We start from the raw sequence: 13,745 nt of genomic DNA on the forward strand, positions 1-13,745 counted from the left end.
AAGTTTACCTGGGTCACACACGATGAGACCAGAGAAGCAAAAGACCAAGAGCAAACTGGTGGCAACTTAATCTTTGGTGTGTCTGTGTATGCATTACGCAGAGACAGGTCCGACTGGGAGGGGAACGTAAGTATTTACAGGTCTAGCCAGTAAAGATGACACTCTATTAAACAGTGACGGTCACCTGGTAACAGTTTCTGGTTAACCACCATGCAGGATCCAAAAGAGAACTACTGAGTGATCTTAGAGCAGTTTCCATCTGAGGGTTGGCGGGATGCAGGGAGGGAGGCTGTCGAGTTTATAAGAACCTAATCTGTTTTCCTGTACAAGAGTCATAGTGAAACTCATGGGCAAGGGCTTACGCTTCACTGCCGGGAGGATGCTATAAAACAAACAACATTCATTTGACTAGTACTAATACTAACTCACAACCATCCTGATAAACACATGGGTGACAAATGAAAGGAGCCATCAACATAAAGTATCTTAGTAATGTGTTGTTCCACAATGAGCCTCCGCAGCAGCTTCACTGCTGGAGGAACGAGTTGGCAGCGTGCTGTCGTCCCTAACTTACCAATGTTGAAAGTATGAGATTATTAAAATGAAATTAAAGTACTAGTAAGTATGTTGAAAGTATGACCCTCCAACACCCTCAAAAGTATGATCTATTTTCGAATGACGATGAGCAGACCTCATTAAGACCTCATTTGGATTGCTGTAACTTATCAACTTGCTGGCCTAAACCTGGTTGACAGTTGTTTACCTTGGTCTAATACTTTTATGGCGCTGCATTCATTTGCTTCTTAAAGCAAAAGCAAATGAGAAAAATACAAAGAAAAATTTTGCATTTAAAAGGTGGTTTTTTGATAAATTCTGCTTCACAGCTTTCTTTGTTCTCATGGCATGTTGACTGAAGGCTGAGTAACACTGAAAACATAATTGTTAGATGCCTCAGATGACGCCTTTGTCTGTCAATTAACGTCAGGTGCCATTTGCTGCAATTCCCGTTTCCAACAAATAAAAGCCGATGTTTGAAAGCATTTCAGATTTAAAAACAAAAAGCAAGGTTTCAAATTCAATAAAAAATAATTTCATCTCTAAGCTCTGACAATTAGGATTAAAGAGCTGAAACACACACATAGAAACACAACGACAGACCAAAACATACTTAAATGTGGCAGTCAAGCATGTTTACATGGCTGTGTTGTACATTTCCAGTGTGTGCTGTAAACTGTTTTGTGTCACTCACACAGGTACAAGTCTGCACTTCTTACAGTTATTTTGCCAAGTATGGAGAAAAAAAAAAGTATTTTATCCCTACACTCTGCCAATAACACCTACAATCACATATTACGGAAAATAATACATAGTGCAGTTTGTACAAATTTACGGGAAAAAAGTCCTTTAAATGTGTGTATACTAATGTGCTGCTTATAACACTTATATTGTATGAAGTGTTAAATACTGTCTGACAGAGTTCTTTCTGCTGCCTTGACTTTTCCATAACTCTCCATACTGAACTGCCTTCATGTTTTTATAATGTCTTTTTTAAAGGGTGAACAATGGCTGTCCATGACATTTACTCATCCAGTATTCCTTTAACATTAACAATACCAAGCAAAAGCAGAAGCACTCGACTGACCTGTCCTTCACCAACACTGTGTGTGTCAATAATGGTGACCACACCGGGGTTGTGGGGGCTACGGCGGCTCGCACTGTGAGGTGTACCCTCCTCGTCCGGGGTGCCTGCTGGTAGGGTGCCTGCCAACTGGGTGACCACTTTACCCACCATTGTCAGGCCTGTCTTTAAAGTCTGGAAGAACAAAGAAAAAAGATTAGAGTTGTATTAGATTAGATTTGTGTGTGTGTGTGTGTGTGTGTGTGTGTGTGTGTGTGTGTGTATATATATATATATATATATACACACATCCACACACGTGCACACATGCATGCATACACACACACACACACACACACCACACAAGTATATATACATATTTTAGTTCACTTAGTTTGAGCTCAGTGAAAATGAGCAGAAGAGTAGCCAAGTGCATAGGTATATGTGCAAAACAATAACTTGCAGTGCCGATGACTTGTAGCACTGTAGCCACAGGAGACAACCGTGCGTGCGTGTGTGTGTGTGTGTGTGTGTGTGAGAGAGGCTCCTCTGTGTCCGCTTAAGGCCCAGCCAGGGTGTCTCGCTCAAACACACCTCTGTGGCTCGATTGAGGGAAATGGATAGTGCTGCTTAAGTGGAGTCTATCTCACCTACTACACTGTCTTTGCCTAATGGAGTCCAATGCGTGTGACTGTGTGTCTGTGTGTGTGTAAGCGCCAAAGGGGCCCCGGAGAGCCTAATCAGGCATTCAGACTAGGCGGCCCTGTCAATACAGCGTGGCGCCTCGCGTTTGTTGGGTCTGAGGATCACCCACTGTCTCTCTTTGCCACTTGGCCAGGCACACTAACAGTGTCTGCTGCCTGTGTGTGTGTGCATGTGTGTATGCCTGCATTTGTGTGTGTGTGTGTGTGTGTGTGTGTGTCCATGACTGTGTGTGTAAAATGCCAGAAGAGCCATCAATTATTAAGTGAGGCGTTTGGGTCCTAATTGATCAACACTAATGTGTTTTCTAATCACTGCAGTTGTGGAGTTCTTAGTGGTAGTCCAAACAGGAGCTATTGATCTGCCGGTGGGGAGGGGGGGTCTGCAGCAGATCATGCTTGATGGCTGACAAAAACACATGAACACAGTCTCTCTCTCTCTCACACACACACACACACACACACACACACACACACACACACGCACACACACACAAACAGCTATGGCTTGATGTCGCCATCTAAACAGATTACAACATAGTTTATGTCAAAGATAATTCTCAATTGTACACTCAGAAGCGACAGGCAACAGGACTGATGAGATACAAAAATTTTACCGTAAGAGAGCAAATTTGGAACAGGGAGTCCGATTGGTCAGAGCTGTTGCACTCTCCCTTTTATCTTTCTTATGAACAAAAGCCATTACACTTCAATGCTACACCCCTTTTTGTCCCATGTCTCTGGACGTCAGCACTAAGAGCCAGCGTGTCGCGCCACGAGCCAGAAGGAGATACCTTGTCATCTATATTGAGATATATGGCCCTAAATGAGGAGAGGGCGGGCAAGCAGACTGCCTGTCTGCATATCAATACCCTGTGCTATTGTCTACCCCTTACCACGCCAGCAACCTGTTAGCGACACATTGCTCTTTTTGATGTATACCGTCATTATCCTGCTAATGAGACTTTTCTTACACTAGCTGTTCGTACTCATTTAGTGCAAGGGAAAAGATATACTCGCTCTTCGTAAATCAATAAGCCCTTTCGACCAAATGGAGAAACAGACTAGAACCATATGAGGAGCTAGCTAGTTAGCATGTGTTGGCAAGCAGCTAAATCAGACCAGGAATGAATTTCACCTGGTATCAAAGGGGGCTGTTGGCTGTTAGAGAGCCATCTTAGAGTCGCTCCCCTGTGGAGACGAGTGAAACTAGACTATTGGAGAGAAACAAATTACAGTGGGAAAAAAAAGATAGGCAGGTTGATGAAGTGTCTCATAAGCTCAGCCCCAGTCAGCCGGGCAGACCAGGTGGATCCAATGTCAGCACATTTACAGATGGTGTAGGCAGAGCTGGAAATATTGTATTATGTGCTGTTTTATCTGAGCAACCGCTGAAGACAAAGGACCTTCAGACAGATTACAGCCACATTTGAATATGAGAACTCATTTCAATGTTTTAAGATTAAAACCAAATAGTCACTCCTTTTGCAGTGAGGTATGATTAAGTTTCAATGAAAAGATCAAAAAAATTGTCAGTTCTTTTAGTGTAGTATCAAAATATTTGTATTCATCATATTTAGAGTATTAATATATTATATATTTTATTAAAACTCAACATGTTTTCCCCATAATTGTAGTTGCTTTCATATTCAGTAAAAAAACAAGCCTTTTTGAAAGAAGATTATGACAACAAGCATGTGTGCTGCAGTTCACAAACAACAAGGCAGAAAAGACAAGTCTGTATATGCACCGACTAATAGAAAATAGGGGTGTAACAGTATGTTTGGGTCTCTAACTGTTCAGTACAGAACATTTGGTTTGGTATGGGACTTTTCTCAGGTGCACCCCTTTGAGCAAAACATTTCAGAAAAAGTAGCTTCATAAACCATGACTTATCGTGTGCAGAACATCAATCCTCACCAAGAAAGCTTCTCTGTAAACTGTCTTGCTTTAAGCTAAACCACTCTGGTTGAACATGCTCAGACCCTGGACACACAGCTCATAGTGTCATTGGTATGGTGAGACCAGAGCTGAATGATGTCACTTGGATTTGTTATTTGGAAGTGTTTTGGTTTCCCAGTAACTTATACCGTCACTGCAAAAAGAGTGGTGGATCTGACAAAAACTGTGTGCTGACATTGTTCAGCTGAAGTTGGGCATATCTCCGGAAAGAATAAAAATCAACCGTGCAAAACTATCTGTGACAGCATCACCTGAATGCATCTATTCAATGACTTGATCACTGCTATAATGTTCCTTCACCAGGGGATTTCAGTCAGCCAGCCCAATGCAAACAACACAAGCTGCAGTCATCCAGGAATTATCCAGTGCCCCGTCAATGGCTCTAATAACTGCTGAATGGTTAAGTGTGTAAACCTTTGAAACTGTGACCATAAAAAATGAGGTACCTATCAAACCATGAATTTTCTTTATCATTCACTCCCCCTAATTTAAATCTGAACAGAAAATGCAATCTAGCTGCTGCCTCTGTTGCAGATCAGCCAGTGTCACTTAAGGTAAATAATAATAAGTGATGAAACTAAATGTTGAGCTGCAAACAGTGTTTTATAGTCAATATTTAAAAAAAAAAAAAACATTGATTGTCTGTCTGTCATGTCCAAGTACTTCAACTCATATTCACTCAGTTAGTGTAAGAAGATACATACATCAGACAGAAAGAACTAAGAACAGATAGATGTGTGGATGTTTTGTCACTTGCTTTGGCTGCATTGATCACTGTGGCCGTATAGGACTGTGCATTGTCACCACAAGCTCCTCCACGAGACTGGTGACATCTGATCAACTGCAAAAACACAACGATTAACAGGTAAATACAAGCATATGGTAGAGGTCTACAGAAGATGTATGAAAAGAAAATTGTGGGGAAATTAAGTCAGATTTAAGACACTCTTTGGGAGGAATTAGTTTTGCTTTCAAAGAAATGTTACACAAAACCAACCAACCAACCAATCTGCACTGATTTAATTTCAAATACAATATCACTTGAATGGCTCTGTCCCAGTATTACTATTACTGCTCAAAAAACTAGATTTTCTCATTTCTGGAAATCCTGAGTCACACAAACAGTGGACCCATCTGTCAATTACTTGAGTGGGCCAGTCCCAAAACACTATTGTGCATTAAACGTATTGCAGAGCAGGCAATAGAACATTCTGTTTTTTGTAAATACTTAACAATCCCATTAAACAGAAGAGAACAGAAAACTGTGCATCTGTTGATTTTCAAAATGTTATCATCTCCCGTGGACTCTTCTTGGAATGAGTTGTTTATCCAGACAGATTAAAGAGGGAGGAAATAGATAAAATGCATTTTTTGGATTGTAAATATGTCGCTTTTCTGATAAGCCACTTCTGCAAAGGATGTGTGTGTGTGCGCGTGTGTGTGTGTGTGCGCGTGTGTGTATGGAGACTACCTTGTTCTCAGCGTAGGCCAACCAGCGGCTTGCCAGAGCTATTGGATTGAGGCTGGGGCCGGGGCAGGGGTAGCAGCCTGAAAAGACACCAAGATGATCAGACTAACAAGGAACCAATGACAATTACAATAGAACTAAAAATTCATACACATTTTGGAAAATAACTTCTTGATCAAAAGCATGAAAAAAAAAAAAACAGGAATGCATATGCAGGGATTTTCATGAGCCTCCTCCCTGAAGAGTGTCTGTAACTATCTTAAACCATTAATGTGTTGTGGGGAGTCTCTTGTTTGGGAAGATAAATGGGAGTCTAATGAGGGTGACGTGTTTGAACGCTTGTGTGTGTGCACACAATGACCTAATGGAGACTGTGGTACCCAATAAATTGAGGATGGTTCCTCTGTTGATTGACCAACACAATAATCCCTGTGGGGGACACACACATGCACATATTTACACGCAAACACAACCGGTGTGCTGCCAGCAGAAATAAAAATAGCAACCAATAATCCTGAATGACAAACAAAGCTGTGCCTTCGCAAACAGATAAATGCCTTGGACAATCTAAGAACGTATTTTTCTCTACCCACTCGAACAGATGTGGAAGTAAACAAGAACGTGGATTGCTATGACTAACACCAAAACTGAGCTCCAGCTACAGGGGTGTCTATCCCTTCTGCTGCAAGACAGAACCAACCAAAACCAGGCAAACATGTGATTGTAAACAGACTGGAGAAATGATTGATATTGTCACAAATATCTTTAAATGCAAGCAGACACTGTACAGACAGTGACAGTCCGCCTGTTTCCAGTACGCATAAACATGCGGGCAACAAAATGCTGATCCAATAATGATCACCCCCACTGTGTTTGAGTTCATGAGCCCTTGTCTCACACACACACATGCCCACACTGAGCTAATGTAAGTGCGTGGAGGTGTGGGGGGAAATGGCTTGCTGACAATGGTTTAGTATCCAGGGAGCAGATGAGGTGGAGACAGTAATTTAGTGTGCTGTGTTGGGGAAGGGGCGGGTGGGGAGAAAATGGGGGTGGGGGGGTTTGAGGTAAGCCACAAGGACTGCTGCTGGTAAAGCCAGAGAAGCCTTTTCTCCCTCTTTAAGGCCGAAGGCAGTGAGATAACGTGTTTGACATCCTGGGTGGAGAGCAGAGGATGAACAGGGAGAGGACACGGACATGATAGACGGAGGGTGCAACTAATAATTATTTTCATTATCGATTAATCTGCCGATTATTTTCACTATCGAACTTCTACAAAACATCAATTTTACAATTTCCCAAAGCCTACAGTGACATCTTCAAAGGATGTTAATCCAACCAAAAGTCTAAAACATCCTACACATCACAAATGTCAAAGAAAAGGAGTAAATCCTTACATTTAAGAGGATGGAACGAGCAAATGTTTGACATTTTTGCTTGAACAATGACTGAAATGATTAATCGATTATCCAAATTAAGCAATTAATTTTCTTTCAATCGACTAATTTATTCATCGATAAATCATTGCAGCTCAAGATAGATAGAATCAAATGAAATGAGAGCAGGTCCTGGGCTTCTGGAGGCTGAACCCAAAAAGACCTTGGTGAGCGTATACATATTCACTGTACAGGCCAAGCGCTCAGCAAAGCCAACAATGTTTCTCACCAGGCCAACAAAATCTCTATTTTCAGCCAAGATGCACTTGGTGGTCAACATGAAAAACAGTGTGTGTCACTGCAGACAGACCAGACAGAGGAAGACAAGCTCACACAGTCAATGGAAAATATGCAATAAATAGAGAGTAAGTAAACAGATTTGAGCGGAGTAATGACTGCAAAATATGAACAAACCAGAGCAGATCTGCCTGAGAAAATGTGATCAGCAGACATGCAAGTATTCTTAGTATGAGTCCTCAAAACTCAAAACTGTACAAGGAAAACTGATTTGTATGCATAGCACACCTTGCAAACAGCTCAGCTGACCTGCAGGTCTAAATGTCGAGCACACATGAAGAAGGATCGCTGCTTTGTCTGTACATTGTACTAAATGCGTTTGGCTTAAGGCAGTTTTAGTCCACTTTTAGAATTAAAGACAAAGAAAATCAGAGAATCTGAGAAGTTTGAGGTCTCAAAGCATCCAGCTCCAAATTTAAGGCAATTGTACTGGTGAGGTGACAGGGAAGGATTATCTTTCTTGACCAACGAGCCCTAGGGCCAGACATGGAAACTGCTTTGCACAAGTACAGTTTCCCAATAAGTCTAATTAGTTAAACCATACCATACACCTGTGTGAGTTTAAAAGTGTTGTGACAGCAGGGATATGTGATGGGAAAAATGGAGAATAACAATGCCCTCATGAATAATTATTCATTTGTAGCTCTCAGACTATCAGACTGTGAGTTGAAGTAGCTGAACAAGGTTGTGTATGTGCACAAAGTGATTCAATTTAGAGAGAAACCTAAAAATGTAAAAAGGAAGAGGAGTAAAAAGATTCAGAGCTCTCAAGCACCAAGTGATCACCACCCTGCACCAGCATTTAGTTTGCTCTCTTTGCCATCATCTGCAGGCACAGCAGGTCCTGTCCCACATGGTGCCACAGACCCGGTGTTAGTGGTGGGTCTGGCCCCACCACGAAGGCCTCACAATTTTTTGTCTTTCCCTCAACAGTGGCAGCACATCCTGCCTGCAGCAGAAGCACACCAGTGTCCAAAACCCCAGCGGCTAGCCAATACACCTTTTACACTCTATGACTGCACTTCTCAGTCTATGACAGCAACATCGCGTTCTAAGAGGAGTGGAGTCGAAGGAAGACTTGTGCTGATTGCATCAGCTCTGCTAGCTCAAAAAGTCCTGTCACTTAGACAGAGACGTTTTGTGAGACAGGAAATGAATGTGAGATTTTTAGAGTATAAAATGTTAGTGGTGACAACAATTAGTCCGCTTCAAAGAAATGAGTATAGTAATTATTGTGATTGCATGGCACTAATGTACAACCAGCCTTTCAGTGTAGACTTTACTACTGTACACAGTAGGTACCAAAATAGATCATTATGAGACTTTTCAGTCAGAAAAGCTAGACATGGACTGCGGGATCAAAATGACTCCCTGCTCACAGCACACATGACTTGAATGCAAAGCAAGAACATAAACATGGGACAAGCCTTAAGTGCTCATAAAAACATGAGATGTCCCGTATCACATCCCCGGAGAAGAAACGGACATACAGTAGTAGAATGGCTCATCCGATGCGGAGCTGCACATATTACGGGACCCTCTGTTTACTGCTTCTATGGCCCAAACAGACCACACAACGTTATGAAGAAGAGGCCCCTGCATTCAGGAACGATTAATAACTATTGAGCATGTTTGGTTTCCTGTGGCCCAGACACTGATAGGGAAGGCAGGCAGACAAAGAGGAGACACATTAAAGCCAGCCAGTAAGGTCAGTTTACTCCAGTCAATGACTTAAGTGGACAGCAATGGCCATGTAATACAGTCTGGCCTTTCTTTCACAGCCTCCTCGAGCGGACATGGCAGGTACAGTCAGGGCGATGCATGAGCTGTGTTGTAAACAGTTTTCCTGTGTTGTGCTTCAAATGGAGGGCCTCACGTCACGTTTTGAAAAAGCAGTTTAGTCACAATGCAAAGCCTGAGAGAACCCCATTGCAGCAGGCCTTGGCGGCTGCTTGCATTATAATCAATGATGTGCTTTGTGTTTATTTGGCTTGTGTGATGCCAGTGTGACAGAGTCACTGATCATGTTTGGCAATGTTAGTGTTGATGTGTTGAGAAAAAAAAAAGCATCTTACACGACTGGCGCTGTTTGTTTGCGCTGCTGCACATGGCACAGAACATTTCATAAATATACTGCACAGTATGTTTCCATTGGGAATAAACACATCATGACAGTCTAGATAAAATCTCACTTCTTTGTGATCTGAATAATAAGTGTGCCTCTTCTGCAACTAGCAGGTCAGAAAACCATTTAGATAGAGTTTAAATACCACTGACAATAGGTTCATTAGAGAAACTCCTCAAAAACAGGTACATTATCATACTGCAACAAAATTGTTTAATGAATTTTAAACTTGGGTGTTTGTGAACTATGGATTGCTGAGAAAAGTTGGATTTAATACAACAGAAAAATGACTGTAAGTCTTTTCAAATTCATGTGATTAAGTTTCTTACTTGTGACAAAGAACTTCTTCGTGAAGGTGCAGCTGTCGAACGCAGCAATCTTCTCTTGCAGGCTCACAGCAAGAATACTTGAAGACAGAGAAAATACCACATTAACACAATGAAAATAAGCATGCAGTGTATCATAAAATAAAAGGGCCTTGAGTTTTAGTTCAGTTGGGCAATAGCCATACTGTTTGTTGCAGTGGAGATCATAGATGGGCGTCTTGAACTGAATTGACTTGACCATTTCCCCTGTCCGTAGAGAGTACAGGTCAGCACAGCAGTAGGGGGGGCTTGTCCTGAAAACAAATGCACACAGTCAGTCTCTGAAAACTTAGTGCAGTCCTCACGTAATGACTGATAAAACTTCAGTGCAAAACACAGAATGATGACGCATAACTTATTCAAACAGACATTTTCTGACAGTTAACAAATGGTGACTACAGTGGTATACTAAGAACTTCACAAATCTAAGACAGTTTTTTTTTGTGTCTTAATAAAAAAGGAGTCTTTGTGAAAATTTAGGAAGTGAAAATCAAACTGCCTGCCACCAAACAACTGCTCAAACCATCTCTACTGTGTTTCTCTCAGCAGTGCCCAGGAGGATTCATCTAGTATTTGTTTCCACCAAGTCCCACTGGCCTGCCCCTTCTGAGGGTCCACATAATGAAAGGGAGTGAAATGAAGGGCAAAAGGGGAAACACTTTGTCATGAAACACATTTACAAGAAGCCTTTCTATCAACACAGCAAAGACAAGGGTTACACGAGGAAGCCTATCCAACAGCAGGCAGCGGCTGCTGGTAAAGGGAAATTAAGGCATAAATCTTCATCAAGCAAGACTCCAACCCCACCCCACCCGCACACCACCACCACCCGTCCCCTGTGCCCCAACCGTCTCTGTGAGTAAAGCTTCTACCAGTCCTGTATTCTCTGTCACCCACGGCGAGGCCTGTGGTGCCGCGTTGGCTGAGGATGCCGGGGTGAAATGTGGTGTTAGTTTTGTGTCTTGAGCCATAGGACTAAGTGCTTTCAACAGTCTATTTAATCTGCTTTTGCATGATGAGTGCAGTTATATGCTTCATCTCTCTCAGCATGGGCAGTTTTCGGACATATAGGAGGCACTGGCTGGGTCTTAGAGGAAGCTAAATTGTGCCTGTAAACATAATGCCCAAAAATATTCCAAAATTTTGAATTAAAAGGAACATCACATTGAAAAAGAACAAAAAAATCCTGCAGACTAGCAGTAACTGTAATTCGACTGGGAAGGGTGGGTTAGGAAGGAAAGTTAGGCTGATTTGGGGACTTTATCAATGCAGACTAGACCCACTGCAAGACAAGATTAGGAGATAAGTTTAAACTAGAGCTGCAACGATTAGTTGATTAAATGATTAATCAACTGAAGGGAAATAAACTGCCAACGATTTTGATAATTGATTTATCGTTTCAGTCATTGTTCAAGCAAAAATGTTGAACATTTGCTTGTTCCAGCTTCTTAAACATAAGGATTTGCTGCTTTTCTATATGATTTATGATAGTAAATGAAGAGTCTTTGGGTTCTGCACTGTTGGTTGGACAAAAGATGCACTTCAAAGATGTCACTTAGGGCTCTGGGGGAGTGCAATGAGCATTTTGTATACATTTTATAGACTAAATGATTGATTAAGCATGATAATGTTCAGCAGATTAATTGATTATGAAAATAACTATTAGTTGCAGCCCTAGTTTAAACAGAAGACAGCTATTGCGAAGTCACTGAGGGAAATCTGGACATTATTCAAATGACGAGCTCATGAGGGGAAGACTTCATCCACTACACAGATGACTTCAGCCGTATTTCTGCAGCCCACCATGTTCCACTGACCGATTCTACTGTGTCAAGGTCTGTCTGCCTTCCCAATCATTACTGTTACTCCTTTTTGTCTTTGTGGTGGAAAGAGGTCTGCTTCTTCTATTCAAAAGTCTGGCACATGCATACACTGGGTGAGGTACCAAAGGCAAACAGTGGAGAAAATGAACCATTTTAGAATACATATCAGGGTATACTGTAACAGAGCAGCAAAGACATGTTAAAGTGACTCCAAAAGATCCTGTAAGCACTTAGAGAAACAGTAAGGAAAGGGAAAAAGTATGTGTTTTTACCAGCATCAGCATCCTTTGCATGTTAGCATGCTAGCATTTGGTAATTAGCACTGATCGGAATGTCATTTGTTTCGCGAGATGAAAACTCAGAGACCCATCTAAGTCATTAAGATTCATCCTCTGGGGAACTAAAATGTTTGTAGAAATTTCAAGAAAATCCATACAAAAGTTGTTGATAAACTTCAGTGTGGCCAGTGCTTAGATGAAATGTGAAACATTAATTAAGTGTAGCGAGATTATTACATCCATTAGTTTGAAGATTTATTAAGTGCAGAGTGTCAAGAAAGCCCAGTGGGTCTCATAGAGACGTGAGGGGTGTGACAAAGCATCAGTATTTGACATGCTGGGAATGAGACCGCGCTGTCTATGATGACACATTCGAGTGTGTCTGGATGACACTTCATACAAACCAATTTGTTTAAAGCTTACTGAGCTTTTAAGCATATTGCTAAACAGCAAATGCAACAGAGTATATTACATTGAATGTACACTTGCATTGGATTGGCCAATGCAATTTTTTTTTTATAGAATGTTGTATTCAGTCACGGTAAAATCATTTTTCCAGATGTCTCAACAGCAACATCCACTACCCAACTGCACCAATGTAGAGACTCACTGAAAAGAACAAGGAGGTTGCATTTTTTGTCACATTATTTTTGTCAGTCTGGGCACAGTCCAAGTGTTCCAATGGGGGAAGCTCTTAATGAGCCTGATGATAGAGTAACCAGTCTGTCTTTCCAGCTTCTTCGTCCCCTTCCTATCACCCCTCATCTCTTTCACCCTTGTTTTCATGGTGTTTTGACATAGTCTTTGTGTATTTGTGCAGTGTTTGACATGTCTTACCAGTATTAAGCCTTTCTTTCAGTATGACAGCAAATGCCAAACAGTGTTAGTGTCTGCAGACTGGTGCTTGTGGAACTTGTGCTGTTTGTATTGGCTAACAAAGAGCAGGAGTTGGAAGAGCCTTGACAACAACTGGTTGAATATTGTAAGAGAATGTTTCTTAGTAGAGTGCTTAAGGAGAATCGGGTTCTAGTACTGACAGAGCAAAAGTTAGGACACGGTCTCACAAACCTTTCTGGTCTGTGACTTTTTTTAGTATACTTCTATATTTTCAAGAGCATAGAGAAGGCTCAAAGGTTCTTCATTTCAAACCTATTTCACTGCATTTGGGCATCTATGAGCGACCTGTCCAGGTATATAAGATGTACGAGTGTTAATGCCATCTTGCATAAGTGGCACAGTGCATGGTGCATTGGTTACATAGCAATAGAGCTGTTACATAAAATGAAAAGAGAGACAAAGTTAAGAATGTAGTATTATGAACTTAATGGTACTGTATATGTTGAGCAAGTTAACTATTGTAATTGGCTTCTGTTAACTATTGTAATCGGATGAAATACAGCAGTTTTTACTGCAGTACTAAGGTGGCCTCTCTATGTATACACCACGTTCCAAATTATTATGCAAATGATATTTATCTCAGATTTTCCTAAAAAGTTGATGCAAATGACAGTCAGCATAATTTTCAAGTCATCAACCGTTGGAGTATAATTCAGATTTTATTGAACAAACCTCCCAATGATCACAGTATTTTTGTAAAATTGCACAACAGAGTTTCAAAACATTTTATAGGTTGTAAAGAACTAAAAATGGTCATTTGTTGAATATGCAGTAT

At 41.2% G+C, this 13,745-nt stretch overlaps 1 protein-coding gene across 3 annotated transcripts in view; it reads right to left on the reverse strand.

Moving 5' to 3' along the window:
• bcas3 (BCAS3 microtubule associated cell migration factor) overlaps positions 1-13,745 on the reverse strand; it is a 332,868-nt gene that overhangs the window by 286,801 nt on the left and 32,322 nt on the right. For all 3 annotated transcript variants that reach the window (XM_076734875.1, XM_076734874.1, XM_076734877.1), the window contains exons 8-12: positions 10,119-10,226; positions 9,937-10,013; positions 5,753-5,829; positions 5,039-5,122; positions 1,643-1,813 (exon numbers count right to left, since the gene is read on the reverse strand). In XM_076734875.1, coding sequence (XP_076590990.1) covers positions 1,643-1,813; positions 5,039-5,122; positions 5,753-5,829; positions 9,937-10,013; positions 10,119-10,226 — 517 coding nt within the window. The remainder of the gene's footprint in view (positions 1-1,642; positions 1,814-5,038; positions 5,123-5,752; positions 5,830-9,936; positions 10,014-10,118; positions 10,227-13,745) is intronic.

The sequence above is a fragment of the Chaetodon auriga genome, chromosome 7 (genome assembly GCF_051107435.1).
Source record: "Chaetodon auriga isolate fChaAug3 chromosome 7, fChaAug3.hap1, whole genome shotgun sequence".
Classification (NCBI taxonomy): domain Eukaryota; kingdom Metazoa; phylum Chordata; class Actinopteri; order Chaetodontiformes; family Chaetodontidae; genus Chaetodon; species Chaetodon auriga.